This window comes from Mobula birostris, chromosome 15, assembly GCF_030028105.1.
Source record: "Mobula birostris isolate sMobBir1 chromosome 15, sMobBir1.hap1, whole genome shotgun sequence".
Classification (NCBI taxonomy): Eukaryota; Metazoa; Chordata; class Chondrichthyes; order Myliobatiformes; family Myliobatidae; genus Mobula; species Mobula birostris.
The window spans coordinates 25,130,605-25,154,216 of NC_092384.1; the positions used below are offsets into that span (position 1 = coordinate 25,130,605).

Here is a 23,612-nt window from a genome sequence, read left to right on the forward strand (position 1 = left end):
CTGTAGGTCATACCTAGACTCATTGTATGGCTCTGGATCACTACGATTTAGCCCTCAGACTACGAATCTCCTGATTCAACCATGGCTTTTGGTTTGGGTATGTCTGGTATATTTGCAAAGGTACACACTCATCCACACAGGCTTTCGTGAAGTTGGTGACAACTGCGGCATATTCATTCAGACTTGAAGAGGAGCACCTCAATGTTGCCCAGTCCACCAACTCAACGCTCCTACACCTCCCTTTGCCATATCTTCTTAGTCTTCAGCACTGGTGCTGCGGTCTTTCGTCTCTGCCTATACGCTGAGAGTAGAATTACAGCCAGGTGATCAGACTTTCCAAAGTGTGGGTGTGACACAGTAAGCATTTTTAATAGCAATATAAGAGTGAGCAAGTGGTTGGTTCCTCTGGTTCCACAGTTTATATGATGGTGTTAGTGGTTCAGAGACCTCAAGTTGGCTTGTTTGAAATTCTCACACTGCTAGGGAAGACATCAGGGTATGCAGTTTCATACCTGCTGATTATGGAGCTTAGCTCCTTCAGTGCCAACCTGATGTTGTCCTGAGATGGCATGTACACCATGATTGTCATGATACGCCAGGATTGCGGAAAATTCCCTTGATGTTCCAAGTTTGACCTTCCAAAGTGAATCACTTGACACTTTTCCAGATTGAACTCCAGTTGCACTTCCCTGCTCAACTCTGCATCCTATCTATATCCCGTTGTAATATACAACCTCCACTATCCACAACATTTTTTTTTCCCCGAAGATGGCGCCGCTAAGGGAAGCCTCATTGCATATAGCTCTGATTCCTGTTCTGAACTATTACAGCTGAACTCCACAATCAAAGCCATGGGTACTTCAGTAAACAATATTACTTTAAGATGTTTTTTAAAAATCTATTGATACTCAAAATTGACAGATTCCGGACTGCAGACTTGGGTAGTGACTGCAGTTTCTCTTTAAGAGGAAGCAAGTAAAGCATGCTGGGCCGCCAGTAAGGTTGAAATGCAGAGGCTTTAGATACCCACTCCCAACTATCCTTCTGATGGAACTTACAATCAGTGGAAAACAAAATTGAAGACCTCAGAGCAAAACTGCTGTACCAGAGGGACATCAGAGACTGTTGTGTACCTTGCTTCACGGAAACGTGGCTCTCCTCTGCTATTTTGGACACAGTGATGCAGCTGGATGGTCTCACGATTCACCGTGAAGACAGGACAGCTCAGTCTTTTAAAGGCAGAGGAGGTGGATTTTTTGAAAATAAAGTATGCCAAAAAAGTTGATATAAACTAAACACTGACACAGCCCACCACCTCGAGTGGGGTGCTAACAAGAACAGAATTAAACAAGTAACAATCACAGAACGCCATTTCATTTCCAAATCAATTTGGTCTATGACTTGTAGGGGAACACGCTATCTTATAATTCAGCGGTCCCCAACCACCGGGCCGCGAAGAAACAATATGATTTGGCAATATGAGTCAGCTGCACCTTTCCTCATTCCCTGTCACGCTCACTGTTGAGCTTGAACGCACGTGAGGTCATTACCCACGTGTCATCCATGTCAGCGCGGGAAGATGATCAACTCCTCGAGCTTACAAATGACGGTGGGCTGAAAAGTATGTTTGACATAACATCTCTGCCGGCATTCTGGATCAAAGTCAAGGCTAAATATTCTGAGATAGCCATGAAAGCACTGAAAACGTTGTTTCCATTTCCAACATATCTCTGCAATGAATGCAACGAAAACTAAATTGCAGAATAGACTGGACATAAGGAAACCCCTTCGAGTATCGATGTCTCCCATCACCCCTCGATGGGACTGTCTTGTTTCAGGGAAACAAGCCCAGGGCTCCCACTGATTCAGTGATATTGGTGTAGAACATAGAATAGTATAGCACAGTACAGGCCCTTCGGCCCACAATGTTGTGCTGACCCTCAAACCCTGCCTCCCATAGAAGCCCCCACCTTAAATTCCTCCATATACTTGTCTAGTAGTCTCTTAAACTTCACTACTGTATCTGCCTCCACCACTGACTCAGGCAGTGCACTCTCTGAGTAAAAAAATGTTCCTCTAATATCCCCCTTGAACTTCCCACCCCTTACCTTAAAGTCAAGTCCTCTTGTATTGAGCAGTGGTGCAATGATTTTATATGTTCATATGGGAAAAATATGTACTGTGTGTTTAATATCCAAACGTTACTTAAAATGTTATGATGCTATTGACTTAAGTGACTTATATAACCATTTAACAATTACAGCACAAAAACTCTGCCCTTCTAGTCCGTGCCGAACGCTACTCTCACCTAGTCCCACCGACCTGCACTCAGCCCATAACCCTCCATTCCTTTCCTGTCCATATACCTATCCAATTTTTCTTTAAATGATCATATCCAACCTGCCTCTACCACTTCTACTGGAAGTTCATTCAACACTTACTTCAAGCTCCCCTGGTAAGTGACTTATCACTATATTCATGCGAGGAAAATATGCGCTGTGTGTTTAATATTGAATTTGTTAAATAAACCCTTTTAGAAACAAAATTGAGTGTATTACCCACTTATCACCTATATTCCGGTCGTGATTAACACCCCCCCCCCCAAACAGAATCACCAAAAACGATTTGTAGAAAAAAAATTGGCACGTACACACATGCGCACTGGTGCCCGCGCAAGGCTTCATGGTCATGGTAGTCTTTCTTGGGGTAAACACAACGTATTTGACTGCTACTCTTGTCCGTTGGTAACCCTACTCCCCCCCCCCACCCGGTCCGCAAGAATACCGTCAATAATAAACCGGTCCACGGTGCAAATAAGGTTGGGGACCCCTGTTATAACTGATGGACAGTTTGGAAGGTCCTGACAAAGGAGTCTTGGTGAGGGGCTCCAGTGCATTTTTTTGACAGCGCACATACTGTGGACAAGATTTACATGCACATGGAAGAAACGATTCAAGAAGGCTAGCTTGTTCTCGGCAGAGCTAAGTTTCACATATTGATGGAGCCAAGCGAAGAGTATCCAACATACTCCTAATGTTTGCTTTATGGAAAATGTGAGTTCTAGCAGCAAGTTGCTCACGACTTAATATCTAGCATCTGACCTGCTCTTTTAGTCACAATATTTATGTGACTGGCTCAGCTATATTTCCGGTCATCAATGAACGTCAAAAGGAAATGTTAGATTTTTCTTTGATCTGAGCATTTCCTTACACTTGCATGGCAAAATGACACGTGCCATTTATCCATCTAAGGTATGTCTGAATATTATTTATATTGGTGTACATTATTTGCAGAAGCTGTTATAGTGATCAAATAAAATAGTAAACATCTCTCTTCTCAGTTAATGACCAAAGGTATGCCAGGTAAAGAACATTCAAATGAATGAAAGTGAGAATAATCTATAATAACTTTCAAAGGGGGAATGAATAACTATTTGGAAAAAAATGTGTCTAAGGTTAAAAATGGGCTAGAGAAACAAATCCAAAAATTATCACAGATGTCATTGGCTAAATGCCCTTCTTATAGAACAGTACAGCACAGGAACAAATCCTTCAACTTAACACTGTGTTGAATCAATGACACGCCTAATTATGCAATCCCTTCTGCCTACACAATGCCCACAAATTTTCTACTCTCTACAGATTCATATGCCGAACCAAAAGCATCTCTATTGTATTTGCATCCACTATCACTGCAGGCAGCACATGCTAGGCACCCACTCTTAAAAAAAATTGCTCCCCATATCTCCTTTGAACTTGCTCCTCTCACCTCAAATGCAAGCCCTCTAGTATGAGCAACGCAACTCTTGGAAAAAGATATTAACCATCTATCTATGCGTCTCAAGTTACAAACTTCTATCAGGTCTCCCCTCAGTCTCTACTGCTCCAGAGAAGACAACCCAAGGCCATCCAACCTCTCCACAAAGGACACGCCCTCTGATCCAGGCAGTAATTCAGAGATTTATTGGAAAGTTTCAAGGCATCAGGTCAAACACACACAAGCAAACCTCAGCTGACAAAGATAGCAGACTCAGAAACAGACCTTTTAGCACAAGTCCATTAACATATCACTTCCACTAATCTCATTTTACTCTCTCCTCATTCCCATCAATTCACCCTAGAAGCTACCACTCAGCCACACAAGGATCAATTTGGTGACCAAATAACTCACAAACCTGCAAGTCCATTGGACTTGAGGAAACCACAGCACCCAAAGGTAAACTACTGATTCATAGGAAGACTATGGAAATGCCACACAGTAATGCTGGAGGTCAAGACTGAACCTGGGCCACTAGAGCTATAAAGCAGCAGCACCACACACTCTGTCACTGCATATCACTCCTCCAAGGAGCACTTGTCTAACTGTGGCATTAGGAGTCTTAGTACAAATAAAACGAATGTACTCCACTGGTTGAGAGGGTCAAATTTGACTGTCGTCAATTAATCTCAGATCTAGGCAGTAGTCCCTCAAAGTCCTAACCCCAACTCTATTCAGCTGTTTCCTCAAGGGCTTTCCTAACATTATGAAATTTGCAGAGAATTTTAAATGGCAACCAAAAAAATATCAACTCAATTTGTAATTAACTGAATAATAAAGCAATTTCTGGCTACATACAGAGAGAACATTAAGGCTTGCAATGACTAGCAATATCATTCACTAATATGAGAGAATTAAAATAGTTTCTCTTGATATTCAATGGTATTGTTGGGGTAACCTTACCCATAAACTTAACTAAAACCTTTAACCTTTAAAACCAATCATCTTAAATGTTACAATGAAAATGAAGGTCTGACGGATCTGATAACTATTAGGAACCAATACACTTTTTAGTACAGTAAATTGGGTAGTGTCCTAATTTGTTCTGTAATTCATTTAAATACACAGTGCCTATAAAAAGAATTCATCCCCTTCAAAGTTTCATGTTTTATTGTTTTACAACATTGAATCATAGTAGATTTAATTTGGCTTTTTTGACACTGATCAACAGAAAAGACTCTTTCATATCAAAGTGAAAGCACATTTCTACAAATTGGTCTAAATTTATTACAATTATTAAACACAAAATAATTGACTGCATATTACCCCTTCAAGTCAGTATTTAGTAGATGCACCTTTGGCAGCAATTACAGACTTGAGTCTATGTGGATAGGGCTCTATCAACTTTGCAAATCTAGACACTAATTTTTCCCCATTCTTTTAAAAAGTACTGCTCAAGCTCTGTCACACTGCATTAGTGAACAGCCCTTATCAAGTCCAGCTACAAATTCTCAACTGGATTGAGGTCTGGACACTGACTTGGTTACTCCAGGACACTAACTTCTTTTTTAAGCAACTCCTGTGTAGCTTTGGCTTTATGCTTGTGGTCACTGTCTTGCTGGAAGTCTTCCTCCAAGTCGCAGTTCTCTTGCAGACTGCATCAGGTTTTCCTCCGGGATTTCCCTGTATTTTACTGCATATATTTTACTCTCTACTTTCACAAACCTTCCAGGGCCTGCTGCAGTGAAGCATCCCCACAACACAATGCAGCCACTACCATGCTTCACAGTAGGGATAGTGTGTTTCTGATGATGTGCAGTGTAAGCCAAACACTGTGTTTAGTCTGATGGCCAAAAAAGCTCAATTTTGGTTTCATTAGACCACAGAACCTTCTTCCAGCTGACTTCAGTCTCCCAAATGCCCACTGGGAAATTCTAGCCAGCATTTCATGTGAGTTTCCCATTCCCCTACCACCCCCCAACACTGGCTTTCTCTTTGCTACTCTCCAATAAAACTGTGTCTGGTGAAGCACCTGGCCAACAGCTATTGTATGCACAGTCCCTTCCATCTCAGCCACTGAAGCTTGTAACTCCTCCAGAGTTGTCATAAGTTTCTTGGTGGCCTCCCTCTCTAGTCCCCTTCTTGCACGGTCGCTCGTTTTTTGAGGATAACCTGCTCTAGGCAGGTTTACAGCTGTGCCATATTCCTTCCATTTCTTGATGATTGACTTAAGTGTACTCCAAGGGGTATTCATTGACTTGCAAATTTTCTTCTATTCATCACCTGACCTGTGCTTTTCAATAACCTTTTCACAGAGTTGCTTGGAGTGCTCTTTTGTCTTCGTGGTGTAGTTTTTGCCAAGATACTGACACACCAGCAGTTGGACCTTCCAGATACAGATGTATTGTTACTACAATCAATTGAAACACCTTGATTGCACAAAGGTGATATTTAATTATGTGACTTCTAAAACTAATTATCTGCACCAGTAATGATTTGTGGTGTCATATTAAAGGGGATGAATACTTACGCAATCATTTTTGTGTTTTATATTTATAATTAATTTAGATCACTTTAGAGAGATCTGTTTTCACTTTGATACAAAAAAAAGCATCTTTTTCTGTTGATCAGTGTCAAACAAAAAGCCAAGTTAAATCCACAGTGATTCAATGCTGTAAAACAATAAATCATGAAAACTTCTGTGGGGGGGGGGGGGTGAATACTTTTTATAGACACCGTATAAATTGTTAGTCAGTTAAACGGTAGTTTGTCTTTTTGCACCTTTTTAGCTATTTCCATGATGCTTCAGCTAATTGGAGCAGCCACTTAATTGGGCCAACATGTACTGGTTCTTATGTACCTTAATTAACCAGAATCCACTGTATAAAATAAAATGTTAATACTTGGGCATGTGTGGGCACGTGGCCAAGGCATTGGACTAGCAACCTGAAGGTCGTGAGTTCAAGCCCCAGCTGAGGGAACGTGTTGTGTCCTTGAGCAAGACACTTAATCACACATTGCTCTGCAACGACACTGGTGCCAAGCTGTATGGATCCTAATGCCCTTCCCTTGGACAACATTGGTGTCATAGAGAGGGGAGACTTGTAGCATGGGCAACTGCTGGTCTTCCATACAACCTTGCCCAGGTCTGCCCCCGGAGAGTGAAGACTTTCCAGGCACAGATCCATGGTCTCGCAAGACTAACGGATGCTTTACTTGGGCAGGAACAAATTATTGACTACATCTTGAACAGACTCTCGATTTAATCCTCCATGCATTTAAATCAGTAGATTCAGAACCTACAGGCACATCAGCAGATGTCCATTTACCTGTATATCTGTATCTTTGACTGGCTCTAGAGGTTCAAAGGTAGTAGCTGCACTCAGGCTTTCCAATCGCTGAGAAATATGAGATATGTCCAACCCTTTGGTCCCCAGCAGAATCGACCTATTTCAAAAGAGGGAAGAAATTAAAAACAATTTGATCATTCACAAGCTCTATATCAACAACAGCTATGGGGCCTGACCAAAATAAAAAATCCTTTAGTGAGAAACATATCTTTAACTACTAAACATGAAAGGAGAATGAACAGCTGACAATACACCACTAAAAATCAAATAATACAGGATGACAGTTTTGGCATGACAAATTATGAAGAATATAAGATTTTCATTAATTGTATGTGCAAAAGCAGCTAAATGAAGGTGGCTGTCATTTACTTCTGGACAACATCTGAAGCAGCACTCACGAGATCCTAGGCGATGTTTGCCATTTCAAAATAAGAATACCCCAGTATAATCAATGTATGAAAATCAGATTACCTACAAGTCATAAAAAATGCAGACCCAATTAAACCCATTATTTAATACTACATTTAAAATTGAAAGTTGGCATTCAGCTATTTGTTTCACAATTGGGCTATTATATTATACAGGGAGGCAGTTACCTATGACCATCAGATTAACATCAGTGAATATGAGAGATCCATAACTGGCTAAATAAAGAAGAGCTCTGGGGGTGTCACCATTATTAAACACATCTACAGTATATGAGGGAAAATCAGAAACCATAGCTGACAGCAGAGGCCCGGACAGGGCTAGATGATCAGAATGCTGCCTTCAGATCGGGGGATAAAACAGCTCTCAGATTAGCAAGAGCTGTGCTATTCCATGCCATCAGGAAGGCAAACAGGATTAATCATAGAGAAGGTACAACCATTCTGTGGTGCATGCAGCAGGGCATTCAGTCCACAACGGACGACAAGTCCACCCTGCGCGACAATGACAGTGATACTTCTCTTCCTGATAGGCTGAAAGTCTTTTACACTTGGTTTGATGCATGGAATGACATGCCAGTGAGGAAAACCCTGGCCAGGATCAATCCACGTAAAGCAACGGGGCCTGATAACATTCCTGGTCGGGTGCTGAGGGACTGTGCAGCCCAGTTAATTGAGGTTCTAACAGACATTTTCAACTTCTCTCAGGAACAGTCCTCTGTCCCTTCAGGCTTCAAGAGGCCACCATCATCCCGATGCCCAAGAGGGTGGCAAAAACCTGCCTCAATGACTAGCGTCCAATGGCAATGACTTCAAAAGTAATGGAGTCCTTCGAGTGACTGGTTACGCACTGCATAAAATCCCATCTTCCTGCCACTTCGGATCCTTTCCAGTTCACTTATTGCCCAAATCAGTGATAATACCACAGCTCCTACACTTCAATCCATCTTGTCCCACCTGTTAAATAGTCCTTCATAGGCCAGGATGCTGATTATTGACTTCAGCTCGGCTTTTACTATGATCATCCCTCAGAAGCTAGCAGGTAAACTGTCCTCATTGGGTCTCAACACCTCTCTGTAAATGAACACTGGACTTCTTGACAGAACGGCCATAACCAGTCAGTGTTGGCAGAAACATCTTTAGCTCCATCACACTGAGCTCTTCAGGGCTGCATGCTCAACCCACTGTTGTTCACATTGCTGATGCACAAGTGCATATTTAGATCCAGTTCAAACTGAATTAAGTTTGCTGATGACACAACAGTGGTTGACCTCATCAACGACAACAAGACAGCATACAGAAAGGAGGTAGAGTAGCTGGTACAATGGTGTGAGTACAATAACTTGAGTCTCAACGTCGACAAGACCAAAGAGATGGTTGTGGACATTAGGAAGATGCAGGCTGCAAGTACGCAGTTCCACCACAAAGAATTAGAAGCACCAATCTTCTGTGAGTGCCATAATGGACGATCACACCTGTTCCCCCACCCTCAACTCCATGTTTGTTCAAGAAAGCACAGCAGTGTCTCCACTTCTTGAGCAATTGAGCAGTGAGTCTTCACCCCCAACCCCTCACACACCCTCCCCTCCTATTTTAACCAATTTTTTACAGGAGCACTATCAAGAGTGTCCTGACCAGCTGCATCACCATCTGGTAGAGGAATTGCAAGACATCTGACCACAAGTCCCTACAAAACATTACCAGAACTGCTGAGAGGATCATCTCTCTTCCATCCATTAGAGATATTAGTCAGGACCGCTGTGTAGGCAGGGCCCTTGGCATTGTCAATGATCCCTCCCATCCATCCCACAATCTCTTTGGCCTTCTACCATCAGGCAGGAGGTACCACAGGATTAGGACAAGAACTGTTAGGATGGGAAAGGGCTTCTTCCCCAAGGGCCTATGCCATATTTGAAGACTTTCTCCCAATATAAAGCACAATTCCAGAACAATGTAATTTCTTCAAATCTTCATACTTTGTTACAGATATAGATTGATCTGAAAGAGAAAGATGACAATACTGGAGTCTTCCTCCATCACTTAAATATCAATCTTTAAATTTCCCCTCAGATTAAACACTAATCAACAATGGCATTAACTTAACATTTAAACTTTATGATCAAGGCAAATGACACCTTAGCCCAAAATTAATGAATTATTCATGAAAATGTACGAACATGCTGTCCTCAAAAATGGATACAGCTGGCTTACAACAGCACCACAAAAGATGGACATTATATTTTATATAAATGGCCATGCTAATTAAGTGCAAAAGTGGAGAGTGAGTGTGTCAGTTCAATTTGTATCAAGAATAAGTAGGAGCAATACATGATTTTGCATTGTGGTAAAAGCAAAACAATACATGTTAAATAGTACAATTAAACATGATATTCAAAATATAATATAGCCCTTAAACTCACGCCTTGACATCTGCTGTCTCCTGCGATGTGCGAGTCAGAGTCCTAGAACGCAAGACCTCCCCTGCCTGCTGAATCTCCTGCAGGTTTCTTTCCACGTGTGGAAGTTCAGACATCCCTTCAGTTTCCGCAGCAAGCTGCTCAGCCTGCTGCAGTAGCTCTCCAAACCCCTCCATGTCCATAATAAATATTCTACAGGGTCTGCAGAAAGAGATCAAAATTAAAGATTCCATACGATTCCTGTATAGGAAAACTATACAGAAAAGTCTGCATTTGTACACCAACTTAAACAAAAAAAGAGACTCAGAACTTATAACAGGTTACAGTAAAGAAAACAGAACAAATCTAATGGGTACAGTAGATGGCTATGGTACGCACATATTATTTTAGTACTTGATCCATTCAGTAGTTGGAACTACTAAAGACCTTGGCTGGTTCTGAAAGGACAAGTGGAAAATGCTCTGCCCAGGACTGAGGCTGATCTGAAGATTTTAGACAGTTGAAAGAGGTAGAAATGAAGAATATTAAGCAGAATAATTATTACAGAAGTTTTAGACTAATTCAAGTTTAAAATAGTCACTGCTTACATGCTTCAAAAGTCATTATGGGTTAATCTGTTGGCCTGTCTTCCCATCCCCTCTCCTTCTAGACTCAGCATCTATAGTCTCCCTGCACTCTCATTTACCATATCCAAATGTGGAGAATTTATAGCTTTACCAAAGGATCTAGTAATATGGAGTGAACATTTGCAGGAAAATTGGCCGCACAGTGGAGAAACTGTCTTTGAATGCTTTGAAGGCCAATGAACCCTAGTTACTCGTTCGCCAGATGTAAAAGCTGAGAAATATTTTGCCTTTTTTTAAATTGTTGCTAACCTTCAAAAAAATTTAAAATAAATTAAGCAAAACCTTTGTAAATAAATGACTTCCATTAAAATCCAAAATACTTCAAGTTATCTTGTTACTCCATTGCCCCAGAATACCACTGAAACTATTAAATCTTACGTCCTAAACTAGGAATAAATTCTGGACAATCCCAGTATGTTAGGGCTTACAAAGGCTGACTCATTGTCACAAATCCAGGATTTGGGTGTGACTAGACATGCATGAAAATCACTTAAAATTGCTTAATTTAACTGGATACATGCCTAAATAAACTGCCAACAATTAATAGGCCTATATCTTAAATAGTTGAGAACCAACATCAACCTTCATTTGTCAAGTTCCAACATCCAAGTATGCACCTGCTGTTCACTGTGTAATGCAGTGAATGCAAGAAGAATCACTGCAGCTTATATATTCTACAATATACTAATATCATTCATAGACAGAATTACCAGAGTTTATTCCCATTCAACAATCACACTTACTTACCACATTGTTGTAAGTGAATATCGATTTGATATAACCATTCACCAAATTCCGCAAATAACCGTTTTTATTAGGAGAGGCTCCTGCAGTCTATCATAAGTTGCATTTACTCCAACAGCTTTTTAATGTACATTAACAACCAAGATAAATATCACCTTACAGAAAGGCAAAGTTATATCACTCAGGAGATTCACTTAATTAAACTAATGAAAGAAACTTAATACTACTATTTGATGAGACAACATATACAGGAGACAATAATCCTCAGTTGTACAAACTCAACAAACACATACATTGCAGTACCCTGGGTCAGTCTTGGAAAAACAGTGTTGAAAACTAACTTTACTGCCACATTTGTTTAAATTAGTTGCATTTCAGACCAGTTCACTGTATACAACTAAAAGGAATAAATATTCATCTATGCCTAATCACAGGTGTCAGAAATATCTAAAAATATTTCATATAATGAAATAACCTAAAGCATTATTACATTTATTTGTAGGATGTTTTGATCTAGATCAGGGTTACCAACATTTTTTATGCCAAAGACCAATATCACTAAGCAAGGCTCTGTGGACCCCTGGTTGGGAACCCCTGGTCTAGAACATGTTGCAAAACATGAAGGCAAAATGACAATCATAAAATGATATAACCCTCCCCAAATATGCAACTAAACCAGTCAAGCCAATGTCATTCTAGATTCAAATTTAGTTCTATATTTAACATCAGGTCAAACAATGATCACAATTACACGATGCTGGGAAAAGAATACTAAAACCAGGTGGACTTCCTAACCCCAAATACCATGTATGGCCTTCAATGAAAAGATGACTCAAGGACAGCTCAGTGTTTGAAAGTGAAACATGAGCATGACTTGATCATGACCAAATTTCAGTGTTCTGTCCTACACAGATTTACTGTGAAGTTCACAAGAAATTGCCAATTTTCCCCATTTCAATTTATCTCCCTCTTATTACCAACTAATTGTTTCATTTTGGTACTTACGATTCTATTCAATTTTTTCTCTAACTTAGAAAAATTAAACAAACTTCTCTTGAATTCTAAACCTGTCTGTAAATCTTGCGCTACTCAACTCTCCAAGTACCCCTCTTTCAATTCCTTTCTTCAGTTTCCAACTTGTGCTTCTCTCTCCCCTCAAATTTCCCGTTCTTCACTAACCTACTTTACCAACTCCACATCCCCATTAACTCAATCCAAATTCACCTCAACTTGGATGGCACAGTTTCCTTGTAAGAAAAGATAAGTTCAATCATTAAGAAACAAGCTTATATACATATGCATATTCCAATTTATTGGGAATAAGTGTGTAGTCTTTAAAACAGATGGAGATCAGTGGTTGTTTAGAGTACAGCGGCAAGGTATTCTTAAGTCATTCAGTTAATGTTTCAGGAAAATTGTTTTATTTCTTGTCTTATTGTAGCCTCTTCTCGATCAATTATAATCTTTGAATGACCTAATGTAATGCCAAACTGCAAACACAAACAAGAACAATAGAATTGGAGCTCTCTCAATTATCTGCTTGAATATAAAGAAATCAACTGAAACAGAAGACATCCAAATAATCTTTTGATTTGCAGAATTTGGACAAAATGTCAGCTAAATGTGTGATCCCGGATACATTCTGTGCATCTGAACTGAAAATATTTTGATAGTTTTATTTCACTAGCTTCCATCACCAGGTGGTTCCAACAGCCATTGGCACAGCACAGTAGTCTTGTGCCGAAGTAAATCCTATGGCCATTACAAACGCAGTGTTCTGTTACCACCAGTTTCTCCAGGTAGCCCAAATGGATACACCTCCTGCGCTCCTTGATGCAGGTTTCCACCGTGCGTCCCATCTGGCCAATATATACTGCTCCCCATTCACAGGGAATCCTGTAAATGTCAGCTGACCTGAGTGCCAGGTCACCTTTGACCATCATAAGCAAGCTGTGGCTTAAGCTTCCTTACGGGTTTGTGGATGGTATTAATCGGGTATATCTTCAGGATCCTGTCGCTCTTTCCAGAAACCGTGGAAATATAGGTAGTGACAGGTTCCTCCTTTTTGTTAGGTTTCCTGGTTTTTCTGTCAGCCTTTTCAAGGCCCTGATTGATTTCCTCCACCTTGCAGCCATTCTGTAAGAACATCGTGCATAATGATCTTATTTCCTTGGGGAGACTCCCCGGGTCTGAAATAGTTAATCAAAGTAGAAAGAACCACTCCACATTGGGAGGTGTGATGTTGGTTGTTATTGTTGAGGTATAAATACGTGTGAGTGGGTTTCCGGTAGATGCCATGTCCAAGGCTACTGCCCAGTTTGCACCGTATTAGAATGTCCAGGAATAGGAGGCCAATGTGAAAGCATCCTTCATGAGGGTGAACCAATGGAAAGCATCCAGCCCAGATGGCGTACCTGGCCAAATACTAAAGACCTGTGCTTGATTAACTGGCTGGTGAATTTACCAATATCTTAAATCTCTTGCTTCGGCAGTCTGAAATACCCACCTACTTCATGCAGGCATCAATTATACCTGTGTTGTCTAAGAAGAGCGTGGTAGCCTACCTCAGTGACTATCATCTCAGTAGCACCTGCATCCACTATGATGAAATGCTTTGAAAGGCTGGTGATGATCCATATTAACTCCTGCCTGAGAAGTGACTTGGATCCATTCCAATTTGTTTACCGTCACAACACATTAACAGCAGATGCCATTTCACTGGCTCTTCACTCAACCCTGGAACATCCGGAGAGCGAACGTGCTTACATCAGGATACCCTTCATTGACTACAGTTCAGAATTCAATATTATCATCTCCTCAAAACTAATCAATAAGCTTTAAGTGTGGTTGCATTACAATCTATTATGAACAGAAAAGCTTACAAAATTAGTGGATACAGGCCAGTTTGATAAAGTATGAAAAAGGGTTAACACTTCATTAAACTATAGCAGCCTGTTTTCTGAAAGAAACTGCTAATGATCAACAGATGTGCTAATTTTGTTATTCAATGCTGAGCAATATTTCTTTTTGAAGGTAGCCAGCTAGGGTTTCAAGATGCTTATCTTCTTGTGCAGTCGTGCGTAGAGATAGGACAGCTCCATTCTGTTTTGTGTATCAGGCCATTACGACCGTTCCTGTTTGAGCGACTAACTGAGCAAGCCCCGGGTGCTTTGAATAAAGAGTTTGTCCTTTATGGTCTCTGAGTGACTTTATCCAGATTCCACTTCCACAAGTTCATCACGGGTAAAGCCCTCCACACCGATGAGTACATCTACATGGAGCGCTGATACAGGAAAGCATCATTTGTCATCAAGGACTCCCACTATCCAGGCCATGTTCTCTTATAACTACTGTCATTAGGAAGGTGGTACAGGAGCCTCAGAACCCACACCACCAGGGTCAGAAACGGTTACTGCCCCTCAGCCATCAGGCTTTGGAACCAGAGAGGATAACTTTACTGAACTTCACTTACCCCATCACTGAATTGTTCCCACAACTCATTCACTTTCAAGGATGTTCTTACTATTTATTGCTTATATATTATTATTATATCTTTTTGCATTTGCATAGCACAGTTTTTTCTGCAGGTTTCATTGATTCTATAGTGTTTCTTGTATTTACTGTGAATGCCCTCAAGGTGACATATATGTATTTTGATAATTTACTTTGAACTTTGTAGACAGGAGCGTGTGCAGTACCCTTTCTGAAGGCAATGACCAGTTGTTTTGTTTCGTTGACATTGAGGGAAGGTTATTGTCATAACACCATGCCCCTAAGCTCTGCAACTGCTTCTTGTACTCTGACTCACCATCATTTAAGATGCAGCCCACTATGTTGGCATCATCTGCAAATTTGTAGCTGGAGTTACAGCAGAATCCAACCGCTCAGTAATGAGTGCACAGTCAGTAGAGCAAGAAGCTGAGGATGCAACCTTGTGGAGGACCAGAGTTTAGAATTGTGGCTGAGATCTAGCTGCCTGTCCTTGCTACTTGTGGTTGGTAAGAAATAAGAATCCAGTTGCAGAGGGAGGCATTAACTCACAGGGTGCAGAATTAGATAAATTTGCTTGGAGGTAGAACGGTCTTTACTGTCCACATGCTTTGGCGATAACATTTGCCATATACTTTTTTTTGGCAGTAGGCAAATTGCAATGGGTTGAGGTTGTTTGGAAAGCTGAAGTTGCTGTGTGCTATGACCAGCCTCTTAAAGCACTTAATGACGTGCTCTCCTCTATCTGCTGGCTCAAGATACAGAAACTATCAATACCATGGCAATGCCTTCATCGCTGAGTATACAGTAGAGCAGCTTGCCACTGTCTGCTTAAGGACAATTTAAATTGGGAATACATGCTGAACTTGACAGAAATACCTAGATCCCAAAGAAGAGTTTGAAGACAATAAGTGGACGTTGAAAATGAATGTTGGACCAATTTTATTTCAGCTTTCAGGATTACAGCCCAGATGTATTGAAGTTTATTGATTTGTCCTGCTTAGATGCAAAAACAGTATGGTAGTTCATATTGTAAATATTTAAAAGAAAAGTTGAGTATTTTTCACATATCTCAAGCCTCTATCAAATGACAGATGGCAGTTCAGAGACACTGTCGCACGGATTGCAATCCATTTCACCTTGACATTTACTACTTTTGTTTTTAAACAGTAAGTGGGCTTTTTCAGAACAAAAATCAAATTCCTTTAAATGATTGCTCTGTCATTATTTAATTTAGTGATTAAAAAGAAATAGGAACACTGAGGTGCCCATATGCAATTTTAATTGATAATTACAGATTTGTTTGTTTGCCAGAGGTTCACTTTGGAACAGGATCTGTATTTTGCTCTCTTTACTCCGCTGAGCAAATGCAACTGATGCGCTACATAGAGCGGGTTGCATCAAGAAATCGATGCCGAATTTAATATCTGGTTTGGCCCATGTTCACGTGATTGGAATGTGCACTGGCTATAATCTACTGCATTGCAGATTCGTGCAGAACTGTGACTATTTTGAATGTTTAACAAGCACTGCAAATTATGCTTTATTATGCACCAAATCAGTTTTGTTATTCCACGTATAAATTGAACTTGGTAATTAATTTCATGGTACTGAAAAATTATTGATGCTAAATTTTTTTGATGTATTCATTCCTAAAGTAAATATTTTCAAATAAATTCTTCTCAGGCTTACAGTCCGGCACAGGTATCCATTATAACCAACATTCCGATGACAAACTCTGCCATCCTCTTCAGGGATGATGCATGGGTATGTCTTGACCGGTGGTATTTATACCCCCATAGTCCATGCCTCCTGATTGGTTAGTGCTCCTCCAATCATATTTCCACTCTCCCACCTTGTTTACAGTTGAATTCCATTTCTTACTTGGAGCGAAACCTTTGTCTTTGTTAAATTATTTTCCTCGTTTGATTCCAATGGCTTCCCTTCTAGTTGGGAAGTGTGATGGTGGTTTTTATTGTTGAGGTATAAATACATGCGAGTGGGTTTCCAACAGACGGCCAGTCAGAGGCTACCATCTGCTTTGCGTCATATTAGGATGTCCCAGAATGGGAGGCAACCATTCTTCTCCATCTCCATCGTAAATTGAATGAACAAACAGATGGAGTGGCCATTGGGTTGCCCTTGTCACCGGCTATTGCTAATTTTTACATGGAAGACTTTGAGGAAAATGCTCTGAGTTCATCGCTTCTTCATACACATTGATAACACCTTCGTAGAGTGGCTTCATAGACTCCAAGGCACTCCCAATAGTTCCATAACCATCTGAATAGTATACATCCAAACATTCAATTTACGATGGAGAAAAATGTGGTGACCTGCCTCAATGACCATCACCAGTTGCACTTACATCCACTGTGATGAAATATCTTGGGAGGTTGGTAATAAAACATCAACTCCTGCCTGGGAAGTGACTTGGATCCACTCCAATTTGCCTACCAACACTACAGGTCCACAGCAGATAACATTTATTGGCTCTTCACTCAACCTTGGAACATCTGGACAACAAAGATACATACATCAGGATGTTCTTTATTTACTACAGCTTGGCATTCAACACTATCATCCCCTCAAAACTAACCAATAAGTTTCAAGACAATGGCCTCAATGCCTCCTTGGGCAATTGGATCCCTAATTTCCTCACTTGCAGACCCCAGTCAGTTTGGATTAGCAACATCTCCTCCACAATCTCCATCAGCACAGGTGCACCACAAGGCTGTATGCCTAGCACCCTGCTCTACCCACTTTAGACTTGTGACTGTGTGGCTTAGTACAACTCCAATGTCATATTCATGTTTGCTGACAACACCACTGTCGCAGGGCAAATAATCATATAGAGGGAGATGGAAAATCAGCCAAGGAGCTGATTATTGACTTCAGGAAGAGGAGGAGCAGAGGTGAAGAGGGTCAGAATCTTTACATTCCTCTGTGTTATCATTTCAGAGGACCTGTTCTGGGCCTAGTATGCAAGTACAATTATGAAGAAAGCATAACAGCACTTCTGCTTCCTTATAATTTTGTGAAGATTCAGCATGACATCCAAAACCTCTGCAGATGTGTGGTGGAGATATATATTGACTGGCTGCATCACACCCTGCTATGGAAACACCAATGTCCTTGAATGGAAAATCCTACTAAAGATAGTGGCCACAGCCCAGATCATCATGAGTAAAGTACTCCTCACCATTGAGCACACCTACACAAAGTGCTGTTGCATGGAGACAGCATCCGTCATCAGGAACCCCCATCAGCCAGGTCATGCTCTCTTCATACTGCTGACATCAGGAAGGTGGTACAGGAGCATCAGAACTCACACCACCATGTTCAGGAACAGTTATTAGCCCTCAACCATCAGGCTATTGAATCAAAGGGGATAACTTCACTTGCCCAATCTTTGCAATGTTCCCACAAACTATGGAAACAACAGGAATTCTGCAGATGCTGGAAATTCAAGCAACACACATCAAAGTTGCTGGTGAAGGCAGCAGGCCAGGCAGCCATGCTCTTTATATTTATTGTTTATTTATTTATTATTATTTCTCTCTTTTTGTATTTGCACAGTTTGCCGTTTTTGTACGCTGGTTGAACACCCCAGCTGGTGCAGACTTTCATTGATCCTATTACGGATTTATTGAATATACCCACAAGATGAAGAATCTCAGGGTTGTATATGTGGCACATATGTACTTTGATAATTTACTTTAATGATCGTTCTCATTATGATCATGTGTGGTACTTCAGTAGCTTTTACACTTCATTCTGCATTTTTACCTTAATCTAGCTCAATGAACTACATAAAGATATAATCTGTATAGACAGTATGCAGAAGCTTTTCACTGTATCTTTATACATGTGACAACAATAAACCAATACACTTCCAAATAAGCACAACTTAGAAATAAACTTGAGGGTGGTGATATCTCCATTAACCTGATAAAATTGGCTGTCTGTACAAATGAGCTTCTGGGTTTGTGAGGTACTATCAGAGAAGTTTTGACAAAATGCTGTGGGTTATCAGATAGACAATGATTGGGAGTGAATACCCATAGCAACACAGTAGTGTAGCCGTTAGCATAACACCATTACAGTGCCAGCGACCCAGGTTCAATTCCATTGCTGTCTGTACAGAGTTTGTATATTCTCCCCATGACATCACAGCCTTCCTCTGGGTGTTCCAGTTTCTTCCATATTCTACAGATGTACAGGTTATGTTGGTACAAGAATGGCAACACTTCTGGCCTTATCATTCCAAATGTTTTTCTAATATGTCCCAGCCACTTCCTGTTTTTTAACGTTATCTTCCAGCATATCATCCTGTTTTACGCTGTCCTCACATTCCTCAAGATCCCTTTCATTGGTGAATACTGAAGCAACGTATTCATTAAGGACTTTCCCAACCTCCTCCTACTCCAGCCTTACCCTCACTCAGGTCATCCTCCAGTTCTTCATTAATCCTATTCATCAAGATCTTCTCATGTCCCCTTCTAGCTCTAAGCCTATTCTCAAGCTCCTTTCTGGCTGCCTTGTAACTCTCTAGGACCGTGTCCAATCCTTGCCTTCTCAGTCATAAGTATGCTTCTCTTTTCCTCTTGACTAGATGTTTCAGATCTCTTATCACCCATAGTTCCTTCACTCTATCATCCTTTCCCTGCCTTATTGGAACAAACCTATTTAGTACCCCAATCCAAGTGCCTCCACATTTCCATTGTACATGTCCCTGAGAACACTTGTACCCAATTAACACTCCCAAGTTCTTGCCTCATAGCACAATTCACCCTCCCCATATTAAATACTTCCCTGTCCTGTCTGCTCCTTTCCCTGTGCAAAGCAATGATATAGGCCAAGGAGCTGTGGTCACGGTCTCCAAAACGCTTACGCAGTGAGACATCTTGTCAGCTGTATGGCCTCTCCACGAGTAGGTCGGTTGTCAGAAATCCTCCTGGACACACACCTAACAAATTTCAATCCTTCTGAACCTTTTGCACTGAGGAGATGCCAATCAATATTAGGGAAGTTGAAATGATCCACGACAGCAGTTTTGTTATTTTTGCACAATGTCAAAATGTGCCTCCTGATCTGCTCCTTGGTGTATGTTGTCTTCTCAACATAACACGCCTTCTCAAGGAATTAGAGATGGGCAATAAATGCTCACTTTGCTGTATTGCCCAGGTCACAAAAATGAATACGGGGGTGGGGAGGAGAAAGAAATTAAAGCAGCCAGACAGGAAACTTAGAAGGCTGCATAAAGGGATATGGAATAGCAAGCCAATTATTCTCTTATCTTCAAGAATACCTTGTAAAAATGTAAGAAATTGCATGTGTTATCGCACATCATGACATGGGAGGCAATATCACCAGCGACGATTCCATTCTGTCGTCTTTGCTAAAAGCCCCTTAACCAAAAAATTAAATGATTTTTCCTTACTGTACATTAACAGATCAATGCAAAAAAAAAGTAAAATCCATAGGATTATAGAAGCATTCAAAAAGTATTGAGGACCAATCAAAGGCAGTTCCTGCTGCAAATGAAGTCATGGAATCTTGCACACTTCAGTCACAGAACTCAGAGACTATGAATTTTAGAGCTGCTACAAATGCAGCAAATTTCTATTTTATTCTGAGGTTACCCTTATGAAAGAATTGTCCTTGCTTATTTAGCCATTTCTACAAGATAATCTGATTTGCAAGAAAGTCTGCTGCAGACTTTGCTTTTTAAATGCCAAGCTTCTCATTTGTCCTAATTCATATTTCATATGGCAAACTTGTAAAATGTATCAAGAAATTAAAAGACGGGTAGAAATGGACAAATTTCTAGTCACTTAATTCACAACTCAAGAGCAGAAAATAATGTCACCATGCAAATTATGTATATAAATGTAACACAAAGCAAATCAGAACACTACTAATATCTCTACAGTACTACAACACCTGTGTATTAGTTCCTAATAGTGATCAGAGTTCATCTGCCATGTTCTTATGATTGACGGTAAATGAACAAAAATCAGCACATCTACTGTACATAATGGTCTGCCTTCACACAATGCTTTAGATGACTCCATTCTCCAAATCTTCATTTTAATTGTAACACTCAAGATGATTGTCCATACTTCAAATTCTTCATAGTTCTTAACTTGAAGTAGTGAAATAGTTCATTTTCACTTCCGGCTATTTCTGGCATCTCCAAACCTGAATGCTTGAAACTGCAGGGAACAAAACAGCCCCAAATTGTCTCACAGCTCATTTCTCACCAACTATCAGTGCCAAAACTCACTGCATTTTGAACAGAAATGCATGCAACTGACGCTAGAGAAACTGTTCGGCAACAGTCTCCTGCCCCAATAAAGCAGCATAGTGTCCCAAATAAACAAAGGGAATCCTGGATATTTTCTCAATTTAGTTTTTGATATTTAGGACAGATGGCATGAACATTGATTTCTCGAACTTCCAGTAACGCCCTCCCTTCACCATTCTCCATCCCCTTTTCCACCATCACCTTATTTCCTTGCCAGCCCATTGCCTCCCTCTGGTGCTCCTCCTCTTTTTCTTTCTTACGTGGCCTTCTGTCCTCTCCCATCAGACTCCCCCTTCTTCAGCCCTGTATCTCTTTCACAAATCAACTTCCCAGCTTTTTACTTCACCCCTCCCCCTCCCGGTTTCACCTATCACCCCGTGTTTCTCCCTCCCCTGTACTCATCTGTTTTTTCCAGTACTGCTGAAGGGTTGTGGCCCGAAACACTGACTGCACTCTTTTCCACAGATGCTACCCGGCCTGCTGAGTTCCCCCAGCATTTTGCATGTGTTTCTTGTTTTTAGTGGAGCACAGTTTCAGTGAAGTCACACAACTTCTTTCAAAGCAACAAAACAAAGACTGAATGTGGGGATCTGGGACTCCTGAGTGACATTCAGCCTGATGATGAGAAACTGCTATCACCGCACCAAGCCTATCCATCTCATTGAAAGGTGTAAAAGCAATGAGTAGTGAACAGTTGGACTACTGATGTATACTCCTAAATTGTAGATGAAAATTATTTTTACTATTATTAAGAATATTTTTATTCCTAAATTTAAAGAGGTTTGAATAATTTTGCAATTACTTATCACTGCTTTGAATTAGCGGTTCTTATTTTCTTTTACAGCACACTGCAAATCAAAATGCTTTATAGTATTTATGTAATGGCTGGAAAGGAAGAGATAGGCATGAGGTAGCGGTCTGGAAGCCAAGGGGGAAGTAACCCAAAAAATTTTGGGAACCACTCATTTAGTACTAATTGTGGGCTAAGTTCCATTGTTATAAGTTATCAAATATATAGTTGGAAACAACCTGAAGTATGCTGTACATCAGGCCTGAGCATTTGCAGCATTTTCTATTTTTAAATACAGAGCCATACATCATTTTTCATAATCAGTCAAAAATACATGCAATTCTTTTAAATTATTCATACAAAAGTAATTAGCAAAGTGTGGAACCTGGCATTTAGACATCAGAATCAGGGTTATTATCGCATGTAACTCATAAGACATGAAATTAAGTTATTTTGTGGCAGCAGCACAGAGCAAAGACAACATTACTATAAATTATTCAATAAATTAGTGCCAAAAAAAAGAGGTATTGTTCATGGACAGTTCAGAATATCTGATAACAGAGGCGAAGAAACAATTTTGGACCCATTAAGTATGGGTGTTCGTGGCACCTGTACCTCCTCCCTGATGGCATGCCCTGGATGCTGGATGACAAGGGTCCTTAAAGATGGATGCTGCCTTCCCTTCTTGAGGCATCACATTTTAAAGATGGTGGAATCTAGTGACCACGATAGCACTGCTGAGTCTGAAGTCTCTTACAATCCCATGCACTGGAGATTCCATATGCAGGTGGGTGATGCAACCAGTCAGAAAGCACTCCACTGTAAATCTGTAGGAAGCTGCTAGAGTCTTTGGTGACAGACCAAATCACTTGAAATGCCTAATGAATTACAGTAGCCCTTGTGCATGTTGGGACCAAGACAGCAGATCTTCTAAGATGTGGATGCCCAGCAACTGAAGCTGTTCACCCTTTCCTCCACTGACTCCTCAATGAAAACTGGTGTGTGTCCACCCAACTTCTGCTTTGTGAAGTCTACAATCAAATCCTTGTTCTTGTTGGTGCTGAGTGAGGGATTTTGTTACGACCAGTCAACCACCTAATCCATCTCATCCTGTCTGCCTCCTGTCACCATCTGAGATCTTAACAATAACAGTGGCATCATCTGTGAATTAATAGCTGGTGTTTGAGCTGGTCTTAGCCACAATCATGAGTGTGGAGACAGCAAAGGTACACAAGGAGATGGCAATTCATCTACGTTCTAACAGCATGAATGCAAAACAAAACAAGGGTATGTTAAGTGGTTGTATTAAATATGAATAGCACCCAAAATTAATTGAACAGGCACTTTGAATCAGTCTTCACTAAAGGGGATGCTAGAAACATCCATCAAATAGAAAATGGAGGGGAAAACCTCAGGAATATTAATTACCACAGTAATAATACTGAGAAAAATTACTGGATCTGTAGGATGACAAACCCCTGGATCCTAAGGGACTTCATCCTAGAGTCTTAAAAGAACCCCCTAGTGAAGAAGTTCCATTAGATTGGGAAAAAAAACAAATTAGCTTTATTTGAAAAAAAAGAGGTTATGGAAAATAAAAGCTCATGGCATAGAAATCAATTCTCAGAGTCAGAGTCAAATAGCATGGAGTATGAGTAGGCTAGGATCTGGCTAATAGGAACACGGTGTGAAGAAAATCTGAAAT

At 40.5% G+C, this 23,612-nt stretch overlaps 1 protein-coding gene across 2 annotated transcripts in view; it reads right to left on the reverse strand.

Annotated features, from left to right (window-relative positions):
• The window catches only part of nup93 (nucleoporin 93), a 168,334-nt gene that overhangs the window by 134,202 nt on the left and 10,520 nt on the right, over nucleotides 1–23,612 (reverse strand). For both annotated transcript variants that reach the window (XM_072279474.1, XM_072279475.1), the window contains exons 2-3: nucleotides 9,952–10,149; nucleotides 7,086–7,203 (exon numbers count right to left, since the gene is read on the reverse strand). In XM_072279474.1, the coding sequence (XP_072135575.1) occupies nucleotides 7,086–7,203; nucleotides 9,952–10,149 (316 nt within the window). The remainder of the gene's footprint in view (nucleotides 1–7,085; nucleotides 7,204–9,951; nucleotides 10,150–23,612) is intronic.